This window comes from Callorhinus ursinus, unplaced genomic scaffold, assembly GCF_003265705.2.
Source record: "Callorhinus ursinus isolate GAN/ISIS: 27379988/994484 unplaced genomic scaffold, GSC_fseal_2.0 scaffold13, whole genome shotgun sequence".
Classification (NCBI taxonomy): Eukaryota; Metazoa; Chordata; class Mammalia; order Carnivora; family Otariidae; genus Callorhinus; species Callorhinus ursinus.
The window spans coordinates 42,052,337-42,078,724 of NW_027397075.1; the positions used below are offsets into that span (position 1 = coordinate 42,052,337).

A 26,388-nucleotide genomic window follows, 5' to 3' on the forward strand; every position below is an offset into this window, starting at 1 on the left:
CATAAACTAGAGCTTGTGCTTAGATGAAACTTAACGCTGCTGAACTGGAGTGTCCGCTAGTGCTGGCTGCTGACCTCCCACATTCATCAACCACTGGACCCAACAGAACAGAAAGCAGTGCATCTCAACACTTGTGCTATAGGGATTTGTTTATTTACTTGATCCTTGTCTGTTTCCCCACCGTTGTGGCAGCTTTATTAAGTGGGGATTTATGGCTCTTGTTCAGTGCTCAACAAACACTGTTAAATGAATGGATGGATGGATGAATAAAAGAAAGGCACTCTGATTGCTTTTGCCCTAATCTACACTGTGGACCCATTTTCAAAGACTTCTACCCAAACAACAATATAAAACATTATATTTCCCATATACATACTTTACTGTCAATAAGTGCTCTGGGGCATCCTGGAAGCTGTTAAGAACTTGCAAAGGCTCCAGAAACAACTCCAAGAACCTACCTGTACTGCTGTTGAGGTAGGTACAGAAGCGCCACATCCCTCTGACCCCACCAATGCACTTATGGAGTAGCCACTGGTCTGCTTTTCTCCATCTCATCATCTTGGCTGCCAGGAAAAATCCATGGAGGGAGGGAGAGAGAGAGAGAGAGAGAGAGAGAGAGAGAGAGAGAGAGAATGATCTCTCTCCCCAGCACCTCTCTCAGCCTTTCACAGCTAGACCCCCATTCAGTCAGAGTGAGTGAGGAAAAATAGTGGCCAGTTAGATGAGTCGGTTATGAGTATGTGGTACTTTTGAAGGTAGAAAACAGACCCCCTTGGGCACCTGGGTGGCTCAGTCATTAAGCGTCTGCCTTTGGCTCAGGTCATGGTCCCAGGGTCCTGGGATCGAGCCCCACATCGGGCTCCCTGCTCAGTGGGGAGCCTGCTTCTCCCTCCCCCACTCCCCCTGCTTGTGTTCCCTCTCTCGCTGTGTCTCTCTCTGTCAAATAAATAAATAAAATCTTACAAAAAAAAAAAAAAGAAAACAGACCCTCTAGTGACATGCATAATACGAGGGACCCACAAACACAGTACAACCCACAGATTAAAAACACCCTCTGACCAAGACCTCTTGCCTTCTATAATCCCCACCTGACAGTGATTTTGCCAATCCAATATATATATTGAAGGAAGGAGATGAGTATATTGGGTGTTTTGTTACATTTTACTCAATGGTGTCTCCTGAATCTTGACTTTTCCCAGGGTGGAGCTGAGAGTCAAATGATCAATTCAGCCCTAGATGGAAATGTTATTAATTCATTCTTTCAACAAATATTTATTACATGTCTACTACTTAGTATAATTCTAGGTGTTTGGGATACATCAGCGAATGGAAAATCCCTGCCCTCAAGGAGCTTACATTCTGGTGAAAGAGACAGATAATAAACAATAAGCATAATAAATACATTATCTGGTAAGGCTGAATGTTATAAGCACTACAGGAAAAAAATGAAAAAGTAAGAGAGGGTAAAGTGGGGTGAGGGTGCTAGGGCAAGAGCTGGATGAGTGGACATTAGGGTCATCAGGGTAGCCTCCACCGAGGAAGTGAGATTTGCACAGAGATCTGAAGAGGTGAGAGAAGGAGCCAATGTGGATATATGGAGAAAGAGCATTCCAGGCAGAGTGAACAGTCAGTGCAAAGCCTTGAAGTGAGAATGTGTCCAGCATGTTTGAGGAACTGCAAGCAGGTCAAGTATAACTGAAATGGAGTAAGCAAGGTGGGGGGAGTAGGAGCAGATGAGGTCTTAAAAGTAATGGAACCACATCTCTAGGACCGTGAAGGCCATTGTAGGGGCATTGGATTTTACACCGAGACAGGAGTCATTGGTGGGGGTATGGAGCAGTGAGCAGAGGAGTGACATGATCTGAACTAAGTTTTAAAAGGCTCTCTTTGGCTGCTGTGAGCAGGAGAACAAGAGAAGAAGCAAGGAGACTAATTAAAAGATGATTTCAGTAGCTAGGTGAGAAACGATGGTGGCTTAGACCAGGTTGGAGCAATGATGGTGGCGAGATATGTTGATTCTGGATATATTTTAGGCAATTTTGCCATGTTGTATATCCACCAGTAATTCTCTCATTTCTGGCTGTAGTGAGACAACTAATACACACAACCTATCTGATTCCTGCTTATTGCTCTAGGTACCAATTTTTCAGCCTAAGATTTCACTTACTGCTGTAGTACAAGCTGAGACACCCTCACATCTAAGGCTACAAAGGTGGCCAGTATTTGTACCTTACTATAGAACTAACAGGGACAGGACAGAAACTAGAAGCCTAGTTTCCCACATTTTTCCACACACACACTCTCATGCTTACCTCCTTCTGGGGAGTTAATGAAACTGATGAGCTCCTGACAGAGAATGTAATGGAAACACAAGTTGGTTTTACAGAAGAAAGGTAACCGGTATTTTTCCAACCAGGTCAATAATCCTTTGTACTTTGCCATCTAGAGTCCAAACAAAATGGGAACAGAAGAGAGAAATGGAACTGAACTGCTAAGAAATGCAGCTTAGCAAGGGGCAATAAATAACTTCATACCTGCAGTATCTGGCCCAAGGCAGAGGTATGTTGATTAAAAATAGTACCTAAGGGGAGTGAAGACTTGAGCTGAGGCTCCCAAAGGAGTGAATGAATTGGTAGGAAAGAAAACCTTGGTCTTTTATCCAAAAATTTTCCTTATTCCTGAGTGAAGTTGTTTAAGAAAAGATCTAAGTCTTGCTGTGTAGAAGAGAAGCAGAAGAGATTTTGATCTGTGGTGTCAAGTCATAACTCTATTCAACTTGCTTCTTTGTAAGCACACTTATAATTCTTACAAGTTCCTAACCCATATCAAATGCATAACATGTACAAAAAGACACAAAGACTCACACTTAATGTCATTTAGAGTACGGGTTGGATCCCTGAGGGACTGAGCCATCAGAGAAGGAAGAAGAATATAATTTTTCTTTTTGCTTGTACCTCTCACTTCTCTTCACCCATTTTTTTCATCCCCCCATCCACTTCCTAACTGGCAACCACCAGTTTGTTCTCTGTATTACAGGTCTGTTTCTGCTTTTGTTTGTTCATTTGTTTTGTTTTTTTAGATTCCACATATAAGTGAAATCATACAGTATTTACTTTTCTTTTATTTATTTCATTTAGCATAATACCCTCTAGTCCCATCCATGTTGTCACAAATGCCAAGATCTCATTCTTTTTTTATGGCTGAGTAATATTCTATTGAATATATATACCAAATCTTCTTTATTCATCTATTGATGGACACTTAGGGTGCTTTCATATTTTGGATATTGTAAATAATGCATAAACATGGGTGTGCATACATATTTTCAAATTAGCATTTTCATTTTCTTTGGGTAAATACCCAGTAGTGGAATTATTGGATTTTATGGCAGTTCTATTTTTAATTTTTTGAGGAATCTCCATACTGTTTTCCACAGTGGTTGCACCAACTTACATTCTCACCAACAGTGAATGAGGACTCCCTTTTCTCCACATCCTCACTAACACTTGTTATTTCTTGTCATTCTGACAGGTATAAGGTAGTATCTCATTGTGGTTTTGATTTACATTTTCTTGATGATTCATGATATTGAACGTCTTTTCATGTGTACGTTGGTGATCTGTACACCTTTTTTTAAGATTTTATTTATTTATTTGTTTGTTTGTTTGTTTGTTTGTTTATTTTAATGAGTGAGAGAGACCACAAGCGGGGGGTAGGGGCAGAGGGAGAGAGACAGGCAGTCTCAAGCAGACTCCACACTGAGCGCAGAGCCTTACACAGGGCTCGATCTCGTGATCCTGAGATCATGACTTGAGCCGAAATCATAAGTCCAATGCTTAACCGACTAAGCCACCCAGGCACCCCCATCTGTACATCATTTTTGGAAAAAAATGTTTATACAGGTCTTTTGCCCATTTTTAATTGGATTTATTTTTGGTGTTGAGTTGTATAGTTCTTTATATTTTTGGCTATTAACCCTTTCTTATATATATCACCCGCAAATATCTTCTTTTTTCACTAGTTGCCTTTTTGTTTTCTTGATGGTTTCCTTTGCTGTGCAAAAGGTGTTTATTTTGGTGTAGTCTCAATGGTTTATTTTTGCTTTTGTCTCTCTTGCCTGAGAAGACATATCCACAAATACTTCGCTAAGGCTGATGTCAAAGAGATTACTGCCTATGCTTTCTTTCAGGATTTTTATGGTTTCAGGTCTCACATTTAGGTCTTTAATCCATTTGGAGTTGATTTTTGTGTATGGTATAAGAAAGTGGTTTCATTCATTTGCATGTAGCTGTCCAGTTTTTTCAACATTATTTATTGAAGAGACTATCTTCCCCCCCATTGTATTTTCTTCCCTCCTTTGTCATAGGTTAACTGACCATATAAGTGTGGGTATATTTCTGGGCTCTATGTCCTATGGATAGATTTATCCATAGATCTACCCACACTGATCTATGTGTCTATTTTTGTGTCGGTGCAATAACGTTTGATTTTTATAGCTTTGTAGTATATTTTAAAATCTAGCATTCTGATACCTTCAGCTTTGTTCTTCTTTTGCAAGATGGCTTTGGTTTTCTGGAGGCTTTTGTGATTCTATACAAATTTTAGGATTATTTGTTGTAGTTCTATGAAAAATACTATTGATATTTTGATAGGGATTACATTGAATCTGTAAATTGCTTTGGGTAGTATGGACCTTTTAACAACATTAATTCTTCCAATCCATGAGCATGGTACGTCTTTCCATTTGTTTGTGTCATCAATTTCTTTCATCAGCATTTTATAGTTTTCAGAGTATAGGTCTTTCACCTCCTTGGTTAAATTTATTCCTAGGTATCTTATCGTTTTTGGTTCAATTGTAAATGCAATTGTTTTCTTAATTTCTCTTTCTGCTATTTCATTGGTAGTATATAGAAACACAACAGATTTCTGTTTATTAATTTGTATCCTACAACTTTACAAAATCCATTTATTACTTCTAACATTTTTTTGATCGAGTATTTAGGGCTTCATATGTATCATGTCATCTGCAAATAGTGACAGTTTTACTTCTTCCTTAACAAATTGGATGCCTTTTATTGCTTTTTTTCCACTCCAACCGGTAATCTATTTTTTTTATTATTATGTTATGTTAATCACCATACATTACATCATTAGTTTTTGATGTAGCGTTCCATGATTCATTGTTTGCGTATAATACGCAGTGCTCCATGCAGTACCTGCCCTCCTTAATACCCATCACCGGGCTAACCCATCCCCCAACCCCCCTCCCCTCAGTTTGTTTTTCAGAGTCCATCATCTCTCATGGTTCGATACCCCTCCAATTTCCCCCCTTCATTGTTCCCCTCCTGCTATCATCTTCTTTCTTTCTTTTTTTTTTATTTGTTTCAGAGGTACAGATCTGTGATTCAACAGTCTTACACAATTCACAGCACTCACCATAGCACATGCCCCCCCAATGTCTATCACCAGCCACCCCATTGCTCCCACCCCCTACCACTCCAGCGACCCTCAGTTTGTTTCCTGAGATTAAGAATTCCTCATATCAGTGAAGTCATATGGTACAAGTCTTTCTCTGATTGACTTATCTCGCTCAGCATAACATCCTCCAGTTCCATTCACATCATTGAAAATGGCAAGATTTCATTCCTTTTGATGGCTGCATAATATCCCATTATAGATAGATGATAGATAGATAGATAGATAGATAGATATATCTATATATATATATATCACTTCTTCTTCATCCATTCATCTGTCGATGGACATCTTGGCTCTTTCCACAGTTTGGCTATTGTGGACATTGCTGCTATAAACATCGGGGTGCACGTACCCCTTTGGATCCCTACATTTGTATCTTTGGGGTAGATACCCACTAGTGCAATTGCTGGGTCGTATGGTAGCTCTATTTTCAACTTTTTCAGGAATCTCCATACTGTTTTCCAGAGTGGCTGCACCAGCTTGCATTCCCACCAACAGTGGAGGAGGGTTCCCCTTTCTCCACATCTCCGCCAACATCTGTCATTTCCTGACTTGTTAATTTTAGCCATTCTGACTGGTGTGAGGTGATTCTCATTGAGGTTTTGATTTGGATTTCCCTGATGCCAAGTGACGTTGAGCACTTTTTCATGTGTCTGTTGGCCATTTGGATGTATTCTTTGGAAAAATGTCTGTTCATGTCTTCTGCCCATTTCTTGATTGGATCATTTGTTCTTTGGATGTTGAGTTTAAGAAGTTCTTTATGGATTTTGGATACTAGCCCTTTATCTGATATGTCATTTGCAAATATCTTCTCCCATTCTGTCGGTTGTCTTTTGGTTTTGTGGACTGTTTCTTTTGCTGTGCAAAAGCTTTTTATCTTAATGAAAGCCCAATAGTTCATTTTGGGCCTTGCTTCCCTTGTCTTTGGCGATGTTTCTAGGAAGAAGTTGCTGCTGCTGAGGTCGAAGAGGTTGCTGCCTGTGTTCTCCTTTAGGATTTTGATGGACTCTTGTCTCACATTTAGGTCTTTCAACCATTTGGAGTCTATTTGTGTGTAGGGTGTAAGGAAATGGTCCAGTTTCATTCTTCTGCATGTCGCTGTCCAATTTTCCCAACACCATTTGTTGAAGAGACTGTCTTTTTTCCATTGGATATTTTTCCTGCTTTGTCGAAGATTAATTGACCATAGAGTTGAGGGTCCATTTCTGGGCTCTCTATTCTGTTCCACTGATCTATGTGTCTGTTTTTGTGCCAGTACCATACTGTCTTGATGATGACAACTTTGTATTAGAGCTTGAAGCCTGGAATTGTGATGCCACCAGCTTTGCTTTTCTTTTTCAACATTCCTCTGGCTATTCGGGGTCTCTTCTGGTTCCATACAAATTCTAGGATTATTTGTTCCATTTCTTTGAAAAAAGTGGATGGTATTTTGATGGGGATTGCATTGAATGTGTAGATTGCTCTAGGTAGCATGGACATCTTCACAATATTTGTTCTTCCAATCCAAGAGCATGGAACGTTTTTCCATTTCTTTGTGTCTTCTTCAATTTCTTTCATGAGTATTTTATAGTTTTCTGAGTACAGATTCTTTCCCTTTTTGGTTAGATTTATTCCCAGGTATCTTATGGTTTTGGGTGCAATTGTAAATGGGATCGACTCTTTCTTCTGTCTTGTTGTTGGTGTATAGGAATGCCACTGATTTCTGTGCATTGATTTTATATCCTGCCACTTGACTGAATTCCTGTATGAGTTCTAGCAGTTTTAGGGTGGAGTCTTTTGGGTTTTCCACATAAAGTATCATATCATCTGCAAAGAGTGAGAGTTTTGACTTCTTCTTTGCTGATTTGGATGCTTTTCATTTCTTTTTGTTGTCTGATTGCTGTGACTAGGACTTCTAATACTATGTTGAATAGCAGGTGGTAGTGGACATCCCTGCCATGTTCCTGACCTTAGGGGGAAAGCTCTCAGTTTTTCCCTATTGAGAATGATATTTGCTGTGGGTTTTTCATAGATGGCTTTTATGATATTGAGGTATGTACCCTCTATCCCTATGCTCTGAAGAGTTTAGATCAAGAAAGGATGCTGTACTTTCTCACATGCTTTTTCTGCAACTATAGAGAGGATCATATGGTTCTTGTTCTTCCTTTTATGAATGTATTGTATCACATTGATTGATTTGTGGATATTAAACCAACCTTGTAGCTCAGGGATAAATCCCACTTGGTTGTGGTGAATAATCCTTTTAATGTACTGTTGGATCCTATTGGCTAGTATTTTGGTGAGAATTTTTACATCCATGTTCATCAAGGGTATTGGTCTGTAATTCTCCTTTTTGATGGGGTCTTTGTCTGGTTTGGGGATCAAGGTAATGATGGCCTCATAAAATGAGTTTGAAAGTTTTCCTTCCATTTCTGTTCTTTGGAACAGTTTCAGAAGAATAGGTATTAATTCTTCTTGAAATGTTTGGTAGAATTCCCCTGGGAAGCCATCTGGCCCTGGGCTTCTGTTTGTTGGGAGATTTTTGATGACTGCTTCAATTTCCTTAGTGTTTATAGGTCTGTTCAGGTTTTCTATTTCTTCCTGGTTCAGTTTTGGTAGTTGATACATCTCTAGGAATGCATCCATTTCTTCCAGATTATCTAATTTGCTGGCATAGAGTTGCTCATAATATGTTCTTATAATTGTTTGTGTTTCTTTGGTGTTGGTTGTGATCTCTCCTCTTTCATTCATGATTTTGTTCATTTGGGTCATTGCTCTCTTCTTTTTGATAAGTCTGGCCAGGGATTTATCAATCTTGTTAATTCTTTCAGAGAACGAGCTCCTAGTTTTGTTGATCTGTTCTACTGTTCTTTTGGTTTCTATTTCATTGATTTCTGCTCTGATCTTTATTATTTCTCTTCTCCTGCTGGGCTTAGGCTTTATTTGCTGTTCTTTCTCCAGTTCCTTTAGATGTAGGGTTAGGTTGTGTATTTGAGTCCTTTCTTGTTTCTTGAGAAAGGCTTGTATTGCTATATACTTTCCTCTTAGGACTGCCTTTGCTGTATCCCAAAGATTTTGAACAGTTGTGTTTTCATTTTCATTTGTTTCCATGAATTTTTTAAAATTCTTCTTTAATTTACTGGTTGACCCATTCATTGTTTAGTAGGATGCTCTTTAGCCTCCATATATTTGAGTTCTTTCTGACTTTCCTCTTGTGATTAAGTTCTAGTTTCAAAGCATTGTGGTCTGAAAATATGCGGGGAATGATCCCAGTCTTTTGGTACCTGTTGAGACGTGATTTGTGACCTAGGATGTGATCTATTCTGGAGAATGTTCCATGGGCACTAGAGAAGAATGTGTATTCTGTTGCTTTGGGATGGAATGTTCTGAATATGTCTGTGAAGTCCATTTGGTCCAGTGTGTCATTTAAAGTCTTTATTTCCTTGTTGATCTTTTGCTTAGATGATCTGTCCATTTCAGTCAGGGGGGTGTTAAAGTCCCCCACTATTATTGTATTGTTGTTGATGTGTTTCTTTGCTTTTGTCATTAATTGCCTTATATAATTGGCTGCTCCCATGTTAGGGGCATAGATATTTACAATTGTTAGATCTTCTTGTTGGATAGACCCTTTAAGTAGGATATAGTGTCCTTCCTCATCTCTGATTACAGTCTTTGTTTTAAAATCTAATTTGTCTGATAGAAGGATTGCCACCCCCACTTTCTTTTGGTGTCCATTAGCATGGTAAATGGTTTTCTACCCCTCACTTTCAATGTGGGGGTGTCTTTGGGTCTAAAATGAGTCTCTTGCAGACAGCATATTGGTGGGTCTTTTTTTTTATCCAGTCTGATAGCCTGTGTCTTTTGATTGGGGCATTTAGCCCATTTACAGTCAGGATATGAATTTAGTGCCATTGTATTGCCTGTAAGGTGACTGTGACTGTATATTGTCTGTGTTCCTTTCTGATCTATGTTGCTTTTAGGTTCTCTCTTTGCTTAGAGGACCCCTTTCAATATTTCTTGGAGGGCTGGTTTTGTGTCTGCGAATTCCTTTAGTTTTTGTTTTTCCTGGAAGCTTTTTATCTCTCCTTCTATTTTCAATGACAGCCTAGCTGGATATAGGTTCTTGGCTGCATATTTTTCTCGTTTAGTGCTCTGAAGATATCATGCCAGTGCTTTCTGGCCTGCCAGGTCTCTGTGGATAGGTCTGTTGCCAATCTAATGTTTCTACCATTGTAGGTTACATATCTCTTCTCCTGAGCTGCTTTCAGGATTTTCTCTTTGTCTCTGAGACTCCTAAGTTTTACTATTAGATGTCGGGGTGTTGACCTATTTTTCTTGATTTTGAGAGGGGTTCTCCGTGCCTCCTGGATTTTGATGCCTGTTTCCTTCCCCAGATTAGGGAAGTTCTCTGCTATAATTGGCTCCAATATACCTTCTGCCCCTCTCTCTCTTTCTTCTTCTTCTGGGATCCCAATTATTCCCATGTTGTTTCATCTTATCGTATCACTTATCTCTTGAATTCTGCCCTCCTGATCCAGTAGTTGTTTATCTCTTTTTCTCAGCTTCTTTATTTTCCATCATTTTGTCTTCTAGATCACTAATTCTCTCTTCTGCCTCATTTATCCTAGCAGTTAGATTCCCCCATTTTTGATCGCACCTCACTAATAGCATTTTTGATTTCGACTTGGTTAGATTTTAGTTCATTTCTCCAAAAAGGGTTTCTCTAATAACTTCCATGCTTTTTTCACGCCCAGCTAGTATCTTTAAAATCACCATTCTGAACTCTAGTTCCGATATCTTACTAATGTCCATATTGATTAGGTCCCTGGCAGTCGGTACTGCCTCTTGTTCTTTTTGTTGAGGTGATTTTTTTCCATCTTGTCATTTTATCCAGAGGAGAATAGATGAATGAGAGTACAAAATGCTAACAGGGTAACAACGTCCCCAGAAAATATACACTAAACTATGCAGAAAAGACCTGAAACCGGGGGAAAAGAAAGGGAAAGAAAGAAAAAAGAAAAAGAAAAAGAAAAAGATAAAAACAAAGAAAAACAAAACAAAGCAAAAAAACCCAGAATATGATCAAATATAATCAAGCTGGTGCATAGATCAGTGCCACACACTAGATTTTGGGCGTATTTTGGTCTGTTAGAAGAAAGTGCCTCCCAAAATTTTAAAGACAGAAAATATATATATATACACCAAAATATATAAATATATATATATCAAAAATAAGGGTAGCTACTACGAAGGGATAGAATATGACTCTAAAAGTGAGAAATAAAAAATATTTTTTTAAAAAGGGATTGATAAGATATTGTTTGAAAAAAGGAAAAAGAAAAATTCAAAAAAGAAAAGACAGTTAATAAAAATTTAATTTTGAAGGACTAAAGAATCATGGGGAAAACGCCATGAATTCTATGTGTAGTATTCCCCTAGCGCTGGAGTTCTGCCATTCTCATTGATCAGTAAACTTGGTCTTGGCTGGCTGTTCTTGCTGATCTTCTGGGGGAGGGGCCTGTTGCCATGGTTCCCAAATGTCTTTGCCAGAGGCGGTTTACCCCGCCCTTGCTGGGGCGGGGCTAAATAATCTGCGCAGTTTGCTGTCGGGAACTTTTGTTCCCTGCAAGCTTTCCGTACAGCTTCGGAGGATGAGAGTGAAAATGGTGGCTTCCCAGTCTCTGCCCTGGAGGAGCTGAGAGCTCAGGGGCCCACCTCCTCAGTGCAGCCCCAGAGAAAAGCAGTCAATCACTCCCGTCTCCCCAGTCTCCGGCCGTGCTCCGTGCTCACCTGGCCTGCGACTGAGCGTTTCTATCTCTCACACCCGACCCATGTGGCATCTCCAAACCCAGCAGATCCCTGCAGTGTGCTCCCATGCTGCTCCTCCTGGGGGAGGAAGGGGTGTCCCCGGATCTGCCACTTGTTGGGTCCCTGCTGGAGGAGCAGTGGCCCAGCTATGCCGTGGATCACAGTTTACGGCAACCCTGAGCTGAGAGCCCACTCCTCGGCAGCCTGCTTCCCTGCTCCGATACATGGGAGCTCTGCTGCACTTAGGCACCCATGGTCTTTCTGTGACCCCAAGGGACGTGAGACCACACTGTCCTGCGAGGGTTCCACCCCCTGCTTAGCCACTGGAGCGATGTCCCTCAGCGGAGCTGACTTCTAAAAGTTCTGATTTTGTGCTCCACGGCTCTATCACTTGCCAGAAGCAGCCGACAGAGGCCCCTTCCCCTGCCGTCTATCCTCCCGAATATCACCTCAGATTCCCTTCTCCGCACGTCCTACCTTCCAGAAAGTGGTTGCTTTTCTGTTCAGAGAGTTGTTGCTATTCTTTTCTTTGATCTCCTGTTGAATTTGTAGGTGTTCAGAATGGTTTGATCCCTATCCAGCTGAATTCCTGAGACCAGATGAAATCCAGGTCTCCTACTCCTCCGCCATCTTGCTCCCAACCATTGGATGCCTTCTATTTTTTTATCTGATTGCTGTGGTTAGGACTTCCAGTTCTGTGTTAACTAAAAGTGGTAAGAGTGGACATTCTTGTCTTATTTCTGATCTTAGAGGAAAAGCTCTCAATTTTTCATCATCAAGTATAATGTTAGCTGTGGGTTTGTCATATATGGCCTTTATTATGTTGAGGTATGTTCCTTTTAAACCATCTTCATTGAGAGTTTTTATCATGAAGGGATGTTGAATTTTGTCAAATGTGTTTTCTGCATCTATTAAGATTATCATATGATTTTTATCCTTCATTTTGTTAATATGTTATATCATGTTGATTGATTTGCAAACACTGAACCATCCTTGCATCCACAAAATAAATCCCACTTCATCTTAGTAAATGATTCTTTTAATGTATTGCTGATTTTAGTTTGATAATATTTTGTTGAGTTTTGCATTTATGTTCATCAGAGATATTGGCCTGTAGTTCTCCCTTTTTGTAGTGTCTTTGTCTAGTTTTGGTATCAGGGTAATGCTGGCTTTATAGAAGGTATTTGGAAACTTTCCTTCTTCTATTTCTTAGAATAGTTTGAGGAGAATAGATACTAATTCTTCTTTAAACATTTGGTAGCATTCACCTGTGAATCCATCTGATTCTGGTCTTTGATTTGTTGGAAATTTTCTGATCACCAATTCAATTTTATTACTAGTAATTATTCTGTTCAGATTTTCTATTTATACCTGATTCATTTTTGGAAAATGTATGTTTCTATGAATATTTCCATTTCTTCTGTGTTGTCCAATTTTTTGGCATATAATTTTTCATAGTAGTCTCATAATTCTTTGTATTTCTGTGGTGTTGGTGGTTATTTCTTCTCTTTCAAGAAAATAAAGATTTTGAGTTTTGGGGTTTTCCTAGGGAAATCAAATATAAGAATCAGAGGGGAGTGTCTTTCTAAGCTCTCCAGGTTTCAGAGAAAAACAAAATCTTGTTGTGAGTATGGCTTAGTGATCTTTCTGATCCCACATGCCACTGGTACAGCATGCTGAAGTTATTGGTAAGTCTAAGGTGTATGTAGTGGAAAAGGAGAACAGGAAGGGAGAAAAGGAGAAGAGAAAGACAGTAGGAAACATATAAAGGAAAAGGAAAACATATAAAGAGATAAGAAGATTGGGAGAAAGACATGTTTCTGAAGGAGAATCGTAGGGTGGGCATTAGGAATTGCAGAGTGGCACCTTACCTTAGCTATAATTTATAATGCAAATAATCACTGTGGCCAATGTGGCCAATGGGCTGCCACTTCCTATCCTGCACCCATGGCAGGCATTGACAATCAATTCTCAGACTTTTTCTTGATTAGGTACGGCTCGAGAGTTCTAAATGGTGTTCCAAACATTTGCTACCCAATTATCACAGTGGACATGAAAGATGGATATCATTTGCTGACCATAGACTAGATTATAGAGGAAATAATTTACCAGCAATTGTCGCCCAAGTGGTAAAAACACAAAAAGGAGAAATGTCTACTTGGCTTGATGCTGTTTGTAAGGTCCTGCTTACTTGCTTTATAGTTTCTTCCAGAGTCACCCTCTGGGTTTCCTCTTCCTTTTATCTCTCCATCTCTCAATCCACACTTCAAATTTAGCTCCCTCTCTCCCCATCCCAAATGCTCTGCCATTCAAGAATCTTACCAAGTCATAAGGTATTTCTGGCCACAAGCTCCACTGTGAATTGTCAACAGTATAAAATGGTGTCTGACCAAAGACCTGCAAAAGAAAGCTAAGAAATAGCCAAAGAGGTAAAGCTTCTCTTCACAAATATGTTACACTCCAATGGTAGCCACAAGGGAAGGGGGTTCCATTGATTTCCTATTTTAAGGGACATTAACTCTTAAATTCATTCCCCTAAATAAACTTGCCTTGCAGAAAAACACCCAAAGTAGACTAAACTGCAAGATTCATCAATCTTTTGGGTCTGCCCTGTCACAACCTGGGAGTTATCTTGACTGTGTATAAAGGCCAAAGCCCATGATATTAAAAGGTATTTACTTTTGCATTGAATTATTAATTTCATTTTTTTAAGATTTATTTATTTGAGAGAGAAAGGGAGAGAAAAAACGAGCAGGGGAAGGGGTAGAGTGAGAAACAGAATCCTCAAGTAGACTCCCCAGTGAGTGCAGAGCCTGATGCAGGGCTCGATCCCAGGACCCTGAGATCATGACCTGAGACAAAAACAAGAGTCGGACACTCAACCGATGAGCCACCCAGGCTCCCTGCATTATTCATTTCTGCATGGATTTAGAGAGTTAGAGCAAAGACTTGAAGCCTTTTTATGAAGAGAAACAGTTTTGGATTGGCCTAAACTCTTGAACTGGAGAAAGTAGAGGGGCCTAAGGATGAGGATTAGGGGTACAAATTACTTAGTGGGGTCATTAAGAGTGTCCAAAATTGATAGATAGTTCTATGTTACTGTCCTGGAGAAGGGACTGTGACCCAGGCAACCAGCTTTGAGACTAATGGGCAAGGGCTTCTGTGTTTACAGATATCTAAGCTTAGCAGTCTCAACATAGGCACCAACATGTCTCAAAGTATCCCCAATCATTTGTGATAAACTAGAGGGGCTGAAGCCCCAAGTCCTGGCTGCACTTTTAGCACATTATGTCAGCCTGACCATTTCCCCAAGACTATCAGCCCCATATTTTGTCAGTCTGAGGCCCTCTCCTTTTCTCCCCTTTGTCCTTGGCTATGAGATATAAAAGGAAGGCAATGGTACTGATTGTTTACAAATAGCCTGTGAAGGAGGCTCAGTCCTTAGTGATCACTCTCTGCTCAGCACTCGGGGTTTGACATGACACGCCCTGCCCAGCATGTGAAGTTGTCTTTATGAGATGTATGGTAGGGCTATGTAGTCATGAGATTATGTGGGAGTAGTGCATGGAAGCAGTTTCACCATGTGACATTTGTACCACAGAGGGCATTAGGCTGATGCCAGGTATATACATGCCAGGTATAGAGCCTCAGAACCCGGTCAGATCCCAGAACTTCCCCAGACTTGCCATGTGTTCTTAGTCAAATCATTTAATTTCTGAGATCCATCTGTAAGAAGGGAATGGTGTCCATCTCACAGGGTGATTATAGAAATTATATGGTCAAAATTTATAAGTTGACAGTGGTATTCAACGTGAACTAATACTATCTCTCTAAATAGACCACAGCTGCCTAAATGGCCAAAACTTTCTCACATTCTTGGCTGGGATTCTACTTCCCACCTCATTCTCACCATTTCTAGGACATTATTGTAGGCTGCATAAATTGTGTTGATGAATTAACTAACGAAAATGCCTCAAGATTACTTCTGTAACCTTTCATTAAGACAGTGATACCACCTTCCACCCAGGCACCTGACTCCTCCCCTCGTTACCACCTCTCACCAACATTCAAACAGTGACAAATCCAATATTTTTCTTTGTAAAAAAAAAAAAAAAACTCTCTTATTTGTTCCATTCTCTTCATTCTCTTGCCTTTAGGCCCCCATCACTGAAATAATCTCCTAACTGGTCTCCCTGTCTCCACCATGATCCACCTGACAGCCCAACCTATGGTCAGACTTCTGCAGAAATAATTTCCCCAAATGAAAGTCTGATCATGTTACTTCTTTACTTGAAGCCCTTCGATGGCTGTCTAGTACCTTCAGGATGATGCTCTCAGAGTCTATCTATGCAGTTTTGTCTCTTGCTATGTCTGCCTCTCACAACTTTTTCTTCAGCCTGCCTTAGTTGCTTAGAGTTTCTCCCCAGGTGCCATAGGATTATTTTCCCTGGTGCCTTTACTTACTCTATTCTGTTTGTAAGGCTTCTGCTTCTTAATACTCAAACCCTCCCCCTACCTCCATCTTTTCCTCCTACCTCTTTATCCATATTTTTCTCATTTTCTTCCCCAGTCAATTGTCAAATATGTTGTCTTCTTTAAAAACTTGGCTTGTATCACCTATTCATTGAAGCCTTTCCTGACCTATGAGGTAGGAGTGGCCTCTCCAGCTCTGATGCACTTATACTCTTGCTGCCTTCCAAACACTCCTATCATGTCACCCAGAAACCTTTTTGCACTCACCTTAAATACTACTTTCTCTCATTAGACTGGGAATTCTTTGAGAACATGGATGGCATCATTAATATCTGCAACCCCAGTACCAAGCCCACTGGCTCGCACAAAGTAACTACCCAATAAATGTTTGTGAGGTAGTATAAAGTGTTCTTCCCCCAATTGTATGAATTTCACCTTTTAATAGGTAGTTTTCCATGGAAAAGGACACACTGAGTCACAAATTATAAGGCACCAACCTTAAGATATAACCAGAAACTTAAACCAAAAAAGATATGGAATCAGTCTAGGTTTGGATCTAAGAATATTTTGATGTTTGAGATTTTAGTTGCACAGGTTAAGAAAATACATGTTTGGTTTCAGGCAACAGCTCAAAAAGTGCTAGGTGCCAAACAGCTGGTAAGAAGAATAGAGCAAAATAAATAATCCAAGGTCCTTCTCCTGCAGGAATTCACATTCTCACAATTAAGTGGGAGAGACAACACCCATATAACACAAGAGGGTTGGAAAGTGCCAAGGGGCACAGAGGCAGGGAGAAATCAATTCTGGTTAGGAGAAGATAGGAATTTCTCAAAAACAGGATTTAAGTAGAGATTTGAAAAATGGTTAAGACTTTGGTAGGTGGAGGGGTGCCTGGTGGCTCAGTCAGTTAAGCGTCTGGCTTCAGCTCAGGTCATGATCCTGGGATCAAGCCCAGCATGGGGCTCCCTACCCAGAGGGAAGTCTACTTGTTCTTCTCCCTCTGCCCCTCCCCCACTCATGCTCTCCCTCTCTCTCTCAAATGAATAAAATCTTAAAAAAAAGAAAAGACTTTGGTAGGTGGAATTATAAAAACTAACAACACAGCCAAGAAGGGGTGCAGAGGTGAAAGAATGCCAGGTGTACTCGATGAGGGTACAGTTGCTGTCACTGCAGATCTGGGTAGCAGCAGAGGGTGTGATGGGAAATAACCGGACAGGCAAGGGCAATCAAGGAAGCTGAGGATTTGGGATTTATCTGTAACGCGAAGCTCCTAGAGATTTTAAAGGAGATTCAGGTTCCTATTTATTTGCTCAAATTTAAATAGTTTTGAGTTAGTAGCAGTTTATTTATTTATTTTTTTTAATGTACTCAGCTCTGTGAGATTCACTATTTGACTGTTGATGAAACATTTGAATTTAATTCTGGGAATACTTACCGGAAGAGAAAGAAATGTGTTGAAAAAATCAGCAAAGATTTCATCCTCTAGCAGAATTATAAGATTTGTAGAACCGATTATCTCTATATAGGGAGAAAAAAAAACCCAAAACACCCCATGAACTAGGGTTGCATTCAGGATGAGAAAATGAAGCAATAGGATGGATTATTTCACATGGCCAAATCTCAGCATTTGATGACCTTTAGGGTCATCTATCTTGATTTTTCCCTCTGCAATACCACTCTGCAATATCACTCTGCTTAAACACTCCTAGCTGTGGGGACCTCACAGACTTACAGGGCTACCATTCCATTTATGAAGAAATGAAATTGTTAGGAAGATTTTCCTACTATAAAGTGCCTTCTTTTATCTTCTTTCCATTTGTAGAAATTCTGCCTTCTGAAGCTCAACAGAATTCATCTAAGTCCTCTTAAGTGGGTCGATGCTCCCATATTTATAAAAACATCTCAACCTTCTGTCCACCTCCAACCCCTCTGGCTAGTCAGTCACTAAGCCATCCTTCAGCCATTCCTCACATGGCTTCCTTTCTACCTGGGTCCTCCCTCTCTGGCTAGAGTGGCACCCACAACTCAAATACTCTGCATGCTTCCCAGGGAAGAGCATAAACAACTTTGCCCATTTATATGTTCTATTAGTGTGGCCCAAAATAGGATTAGCTTTGGGTACTCTCACATTATACTATTAACTCCACTATCCTTTATTTATGCAGTCACTTTTCAGAAACCAAGGGCAGGAATTTACATTTATTCCATTTGAATTTCCACGTGTTGATTTGGGCCCAACAAGAACTTTTTTGAATACTGATTTGGTCATGCAAAGTATTTATTACTCTTTTCAGGGCTGATCATTGTGTAGCAGAATTTAATCTGAGGAGATGAATGTTGAATGTCACGAAGCCAAGCATAGAGACCACAGGTGGACTGGGTGCCCCCCCAAAGTTTGCTCTAACTCACTGTCTATGCTCTTTAATGCACAATATTCAACTAGTGAATAATCCAGTTGTTTTATCAATGCCCAGCATTTTTCTACCAGACCCAAAGTTTATAATGAAAGACTTGTAAAATGAGCAACATAAATACTATATTAGTCCTATCTCTCAATCTAGTTAAATGTCTGGTGAGAATAGTAAGTGCCACTCACAACTGTTAGAGTGTAGTTATGATAATATAAGAAAACTAAACAGTCCCCTCATCATTTTTCATGATGATGGTAGTTATTGTCTTTGTATAATAGAAATAGGAACCCAGACAATTAAACACTATTGTAACAGAGCTGATGTCAGTTTTTGCCCTTTGCTACACAGATGCCTCTGCTCTTCTTTTTAGAAGCATTCCCCGATCTATTTCATATATTCCACATGAATGATTCCAAAACATATGTTTTGAGTCCAGACTTTTCCTTGGCTCTAGTTCTAAATATCAAATGAGCTATGGGACATCTCTCCATGGACATCTACCAGCACTTCTATCTCAACATTTTCAAAGCTGATCTGATCATTTTGCTTCCTAACCTAATCTTGTTCCTATATTCCCAGTCTCAATCACTAGAACCACCACTCTTCCAATCGTCTAAATCAGAATCCTGAAAATCATCTTTGATTACCCCCTTGTTCTGTTTCTCTTCCTCTCAAACACTCCCATATGCAATGGAGGACCATGTTATGTGGTATGCAATGGAGGACCATGTTATGTGGTCTCTCCTCCTACATATCTCTGGACTCTATCCTCTCATCTCCATCCATTAAGTCACTGTCTTTTTTCAGGTCCTATCATCTCTCACCTAATGGTCTCCCTATTTTTCCTTTCCAAGCACTTTCCACACACTGCCACCATAGTCTTCTAATGCTGTTATTGTTAAAGCCCTTCAAAGACTATTCACTGTCCTACAGAATCTAAAGCTTCACCAGATCTGACTTTTGGGTTGTGTGCCAACACCACCTCCTACCGCACCATACCATGCTTCCTCCTGTTTGCCAGCCAAGATATTGCTCTTTCCTGCACATGTTATACACTCTCACTTCCAACCTCCATATCTTTGTTCCTGCATTCCCATCACTTAAAATGTCTTCTCAACCCATCTCCTTTGCACATCACTAGTCATCTCTCAAGAACTGGTTTACATATGATCTTCTTGGTGAACCAAGCACGGTAGAATCTACCACGATGGTAAAATCAATCACTACTCCCCTGCACCATTATTTACATCTCCCATAATTATAATTAACAAGTCACTGTTTTCTTCCATTGATGTATCATCTGTCTTCCTCAATAGACTGAGCTCTCTGAGATGAGGAACTTTGTCTTTTCACCTTTCTTTCCCTAGACACTAAAATTGCTTACATAATATCTGAATTCTATAAAAGTTGAACAAATTGTTCTTTCAAGAGTTCTTCAATCTTTTGAGCTTTTGTTCAATTGTTGGTTTGTCATTCATAGAGCCTGGCAGGGATTTTTTTAATAAGATTATTGAGACAATCTGAATGCAGGAAAGTAGGGTTTGCAGAAATTTCCCAATTGATTGTGTTCCATAGCTATACACACTGTTGGTGACAAGGGGCTTCACTGTGACAGAATTTGCCATTAATAAGACAGTCTTAATGGGGTATAGCAACAAGGCTTTCCACATCTTCCCTTTCCCTATCCTACTATGTATTCATTCCTGTGTTTCCATTATCACCTGTTCTGCCTTGAAACTTCCTAATAATTTGGGCAGGCCTTCAACATTCACACCATACAATAAAAATACTGATTTGGGAACAAAAGAAATCATTGACCCCAAACCTCATGCTAGCCCTCTCCCTGGAGGAGACATGGCACATGATAGCCCAATCTGCATTTTTCTTTCTCCTTCTTAGTTGCCTTGTTGTTTTATGAATGGGGCTCTGTCCTATTCTTAAAGATCAGGTGGCATAAAGTGGGGGTGGGAGGTGGGAAGGAGAAGAAGAGAAAAAGAAAACAAAGGGCATGAAACATAAAAGCCACATGTGGTTTAAGACCTGGCAGGTGAGAGGTTTGCCTTATGGAAGAGGAGCTAAAACCCTCGGAAACATCCCTTTTAGATACTCACCAGCATTGCTCATGTTGCCATGCTTTCCCTGCCACTGTGATTGATTAGGAGGCAGAATTTTAGCCCCCAGTCAACAGAACTCCACCCCTTGTGAACGCGCAGTGACATCCCCTCCAAGGGGTTCCAGATTCTATCAGGAAGTGGCCTCTTTATCTCTGGTGTAGACCTCAGTCTGAAGATGTCTTCATTACTGATCTCCTGGATCTCCTGGAATGTACCAGACTCTTCCTATATTAAGGCTTTTAGTCCATACTATTTTGTGTGCACTGATAGGTTCTTTATAAATTGTTTTCCAATTATATAGATCCTGAGTTTTAGTTCTGTCTCTTTTAATGTGACTCTATGCTTCAGGGAAGTAAAGATCTATTCATTTATTTCTAATGTGTCTTTTGTATCTAATATCCTTCTAGAAATTTAACAGGTATTCAGTGAATGTTTAATGACTTATCTTTCAGATAAGCTGGCAAATTCAACCAAATATCCAAGTGTGTTTTCCACACTCTCTCCTCTTTCCCAGATAGTTTCTCCTCTGGCTATGGGTTACTTCATAATCCATTGGCTTTGAAAAGAAATAGAATAAACATTCGTTGAATATCTTCCATGAGGAAGAACCTAGGCTAGGTATTTATACTTTGTTCTCATTCAATTCTTAACCCCACAAAATAGAGGTTATTACCTCCCTTTCACTGAAAGATAGTAAGAGTACAACACAGATTTTAGTCTGCCCATTTGATGCAAGAGCCCATGTTATTTCAATATGCTAGTAAATCATACCTACTTTTCACATAAAAAATGCATTTGAATGGACTTAAAAATAAGCCCCTTGGACTTCCTCACAATGATCTATTTTTCTGTATCATTCCTCCTAACACTTCTTGTGTGTATCTTTCCATGTTTAATTAGACTTTCTTTCCTGCAGATGTTACAAAAGAAGTAAACTGTATCTCCAAATCTATATGGAAAGGAGATACTTAGAAAAAGTAATCCCGTATATCTAATAATTTACCAGAATATTGAAACAAAGCCATTTAACATTTTCATCAAATCATAGCATAGGCAACAACTGGAGATTTTCTGTGACCAATTTTGACCCCAAAGTTTCTAATCCTGATCAGTCCCCCATTCTTCTAGACCAATCACGCCAGAAAAGACAGAATTAAGCAAGAGGCAATATGGGGAAGAAGCTATATTTATTTGTCTTCCATTTTAACTTTTCTCAAGATGGTATAAAGTTTTTCAACTGTAAACTAGGCCAGGCCTGCTTATGCACTATCATGACCAATTCAAAGAAAAGAGCAGAACACTTTATCCACATAGAAATGGTCCTAGAAATGAAGAATAATCATAAATGAAAAGAAAGGAGAAAGAAGAATTTTCTAGAATATTTCCAGTTTACCAAGGTTTAAAATGTTTGTTGCAAGTTGTTGCAAGTTGGAGCATAAGTTTGCTCACAGAGAACAACTTGTGGTAAGATAAATGTTTAGAATAGCTTAATACGGAAATTAGATTTTGTTACTCATTTTTTTATTGCCTTAAATGGGTTTGAAGATTAAGATCTTGTTCATTTCAAGGATAGTTAACTCATTTTTGGGTAGTCCAGGCTTTGGGTCTGATTTACCACATTTGGATCTTTCCTTGCACTGTCCTGGGATACCTGTAAATTAGCCCAAAGAAGGTCCTGAACACTGAGTGGGGTCAGGAGAAAGTATGTTTAGTAGGGTTTTCTGCTGTTTTGTATTGGTCACTCAGTTTCTGACCACTTGGCCTATTTGGATGAATCTTTCTGCCCTGGCAGAAAGGACACAACACCTGCCCTAGACTCCACCCAGAACTTTTCATCTCAGAGGCATGACTCAAAATCTGAGAGGCAGTGAGAGACTATTTTTGATGGTGCCTATGAAAACCAATGCTCAATGGTAGGGTGCCAGCAGCAGTGGCACACTGTGAATGGCCACAAATGCTGAAAGGAGATGCTCTACTTGAAAATGAGCTTTGAGGGATGCCTGGGTGTCTCTGTTGGTTAAGCATCTGTCTTCGGCTCAGGTCATGATCCCAGAGTCCTGGGATCAGGCCCCGCAATGGGCTCCACACTCAGTGGGGAGCCTGCTTCTCCCTCTGCCTCTACTTCCCCTGCTTGTGCTCTCTCTCTCTGATAAATAAAATCTTTTTTAAAAAAAGAAAATGAGCTTTGCTTTAAATGGGAGGTGGTGCTTACCACCAATGACAAAATATATGTGGGTATCATAATAGCAGCTATGGCAATGTGGGTATCAGAATGATCTAACCCACAGATTCTTTGTGATGGCTATTGATCAGAGGATCCCTTGGAAAAATGTGTGGGTACGCCATTAGGATTCTACTTCAGAACATAAGCTCCATGATGACAGGGATTTTGGGCTTTTTAATTTAATGATGCATCCCAAACTAGTGCAGTTTCTGTCACATGGAAGTGCTCAATAAATATTTTGTGAAGTGAATGAATTAACATAAATAGGACACTATAATTAATATAAAAATGAGCCATCACAGTGGAATATTGGGTCCCTCATTCAATTTTCAGTCCTGAGTCAGACACAGGAGTTTTAAGTAAAAAGAAAGCATTTTTGCCCTTTAGGAAGAACTTTTGCAATATTTTCTCAATAAATTACTGTGAATCTCTTTCCTAATCTTTGCTCAAGGGATGTGCTGCCATTTCCAGGGTAAAGATACACTGGGGTAAAGGAGACACCCAGAGCTTTGGGAAATCATTGCATTGTAGATCGGACCCAGCACACAGCCACTAAGTATCAGAGCTGAGATGTGAACTCCAATCTATCTAATTAAAAAATTTCCTGTATTTGCTGGACAATAATAATCATCTTGGGGCACTTGTAAAATATATGGATTCCTGAGCCCCACCCCTGCCCTTCTAAATCAGAATTATCAGAAGAAGGACCTGGTAATGTATAAGTACCCCAGATGATTCTTATTATCACACAAGTTTGTGTGATAATATCTGATTCCCTTCCCTTTCAGCAACTAGAAGGTCTTGAATGGTCAGGGATCAAGCATTTCAAGCCTGTAACCGGTGATGTTGGCTTTTAGTCCTTGCCATTGTTGGAGTGACAACACTCCATTAAGTTGTTAATGGCTCTAGTAGTTAACCTCTGGGCTGTGAGGAAGATGGTGGATCAGTGATAAGGAGTAGAGAATGCCTGCACACAGCTTCACTGAAGATAAGTCTGAAAGCACACTGTGTTAAGGAATGTGGGTATATATCAGTGTCATATATGGCATTCTTTTAGGAAGAGACTGAAAGTTTTTTTTGTTTTTTTTTTTTTTGCCCAGGTTGTGATAGCTCTTTTCCAAAGAACATGATAAGATAAGGAATAGATGAGATTAGTAAACCATCCAGAGCTTCATCCTGATCTCTCTTAAGATGTGTGTGTGTGTGTGTGTGTGTGTATGTGTGTATTATATTGATTAACAAATGAGGTAGTTGATAATTGATTGTCATATGATAGGCTACTAACTCATCTTGGAACACAAAACATCAAGATGTAATGAATCTCTTCACTTTAAAAATCAAAATCACTTTAAAAAAGAGTATTTGCTGGGTGATGGGTATTAAGGAGGGCACGTACTGCATGGAGCACTGGGTGTTATACAAAAACAATGGATCATGGATCACCACATCAAAAACTAATGATGTATTGTATGGTGACTAACATAACATAATAAAATTAAAAAAAAAGAATATTTGGTCTTTACATATACTAAAGAAAGCATAAAACTTTTTCAAATGTATATGATATATTTTTGGTGGTTCGTTATTAACATTCCTTCCAGCTTCCAAAGTTCTTCTCTTTTATGGGACAACAAGGGTTTTTAGATATGACATGCTTCCCAACCTAGAACTTTTCAAGTCTTTTAACCGTCTCTTGAGTATGACACTGAATGACTCTCTTCTCTGTAACTTTTGGCGAAATTATTAGGGTTTATAGAGGTGATGGTCTTTCATCTGAATATTCACTTCCTATGAGAAGAGAGCAGAGAAATGGAAGAATTGTTTAATAAGATAACAAAGTGGCTGACAGCCCTTTAGAGAAAGGGAATTCAAGCCTCTTGTAGGCTGATGTTTTCAGTGAACAGAGTGTCCAGGAGATATTACTTGTCAAAATAATATTAATTAGTTTACAAAACCCTTGGAAGCTGAGTTTAGTGATTCAAAAGTCACAAGGTTGGAGAGGATGGAGTCATCCGGAAAGGGACTTAAGTAAGGTTGTTAAACAAATAGAAAGCTGGATGACAATAAATTGGAATAGCTGCCCCCTTGCAATCTGTTCTCTCAAACTGGCATCCTATTTTAACAGTAGGAAAAGAAATCACAATAATTAGGAATTGGATGAACTCAGCTGAAAGGAAATGGTATAGAGGCAGTGGTACTCCACATCCTGTAGTGCCCAGCAGTAGTAGGTGCTGGATAATGTTTGTTCAGTTCAGCTGAGAAGTGGATGTGAAGGCAATATGGAAAGCTTGAAGTCCTACACAAAAATAAAGACCTAAAAATTGTGATTGAGGAATGGGGACACTGAAAGAGGGTGAGGGAGAGACAAAGCAAATAACATAGAGTCATTGTCCCACTGTTAACTTACAAAAGCTTTAGATATAATATTGATAGACAATAGACTTCTCAGCAAACTGTGCTTTATGATTCAGAACTTTGTGTTCATTGCTACTCCTTGTTAGCTACCTAAGGAAAAGATACAGCATGTAGAATTTAGACCTTATTCCTAACGGTTGCCATCTTTGCTGATGTAATAGATTTCAATCAAAGACTTCAGAATGGTGGTCAATGCAATACACGTAAGTTTTAAAGTCAAAGGAGGTGCAGTTTCATCCTAGATAAAGGGTTCGAAATGCCATTGGTACATAATAGGTCTTGATGCAATTATCTACAGTAACACAGAAAGAGAATAAAAACTGGAAAAGTCTTCCACTAAGATACCCTATTTAGCTAACAATTCATTTTAAGGAAAGATACTGAGTTATAAGAAGTACAATCTTTTGTGACTGGTGATTAGTGAAGTCTTCGCCAAAGGCAAAAACAAAACAAAACCAACCAACCAACCAACCAACCAAACAAACAAACAAAAAAACACACACACAAAACAAAAAAACCTCATGGATATAATCATACAAAGGGTTAGTCTTGATCCTATATTCTTTGGCCTAAAATATGTATTAAAAATTCTGAGTTTTGGACAGAGAAGCCTCAAGAAGTTGGCAACAGTAATTTTATTTTTTTTGGTTGAATGGGTAAATTTAAATTTTAAATTTCATAATATGAAATGACTAAGGAACTTTAACTAACAAAATTTGGAAATGGTATCTGTTTAGGAAAATTTGATTTATCAAATGCATGATTTTATTGAAATATAATGAACAAATGATAGCAATTTTAAATAATATTACATTTATAAATAATTTTATATGTCAATTTTAAAAATTTAATAATTAGTATATTAAGTGTATGCCTATTATATTGAATGTTGATTACAAGTAATTGCAATTATTTTTGTTGTTTTGGCACAATATTCCCCTTCAATTAGTAAGAGCCCATTAATAATCTTTTGCCTTCAAATTGAAAAGTAAATTATTAAACTTTTCATAAAACAATTTTGTGTGGCTCTTCCTTAGCCACCCACCCTAAGGGACAGGAACTTAGTAGTTTTCTCTGTATCATTGGGCCATGAAATTCCATCCCTGGAACTGTACTGCTAAGCTTTTGTTTGCTGAGCTTTGGTGTCTGAGCATAGGAACATACAAGACCTCAGAATTTCTGCCCTGAACTGCTCTAACAAACTCCTACTTATCCATCAAAACCCAGATCAGAATTAAACCAACATTTCATCTATGTTACACCTGTACTAGATACTTTATTTACTCATTCACCAATATTTGTTGCATACCTATTATGTGATGAGCTAAACAAGAACATTTTGATTATTTTATAAAGTTGCTAAAAAACAGTAGCCATTTCAGCTCAAAGGGCATTGTACACGGTTTTGTTTTTGCAATACACATATATCTGTATGTGTACGTGTAGATATCTATACATGTATATACCTATATACCTTATGTATCTA

The 26,388-nt window shown here is 39.1% G+C and overlaps 1 protein-coding gene across 3 annotated transcripts in view; it reads right to left on the reverse strand.

Annotated features, from left to right (window-relative positions):
• The window catches only part of RGSL1 (regulator of G protein signaling like 1), a 110,841-nt gene extending 90,518 nt beyond the window's left edge, over positions 1–20,323 (reverse strand). For all 3 annotated transcript variants that reach the window (XM_073900146.1, XM_073900145.1, XM_025878082.2), the window contains exons 1-5: positions 20,261–20,323; positions 17,174–17,256; positions 13,588–13,662; positions 2,313–2,442; positions 459–563 (exon numbers count right to left, since the gene is read on the reverse strand). In XM_073900146.1, coding sequence (XP_073756247.1) covers positions 459–563; positions 2,313–2,442; positions 13,588–13,662; positions 17,174–17,256; positions 20,261–20,273 — 406 coding nt within the window. In that variant the 5' untranslated portion in view covers positions 20,274–20,323. The remainder of the gene's footprint in view (positions 1–458; positions 564–2,312; positions 2,443–13,587; positions 13,663–17,173; positions 17,257–20,260) is intronic.
• Between the last annotated feature and the right edge of the window lie 6,065 nt (positions 20,324–26,388).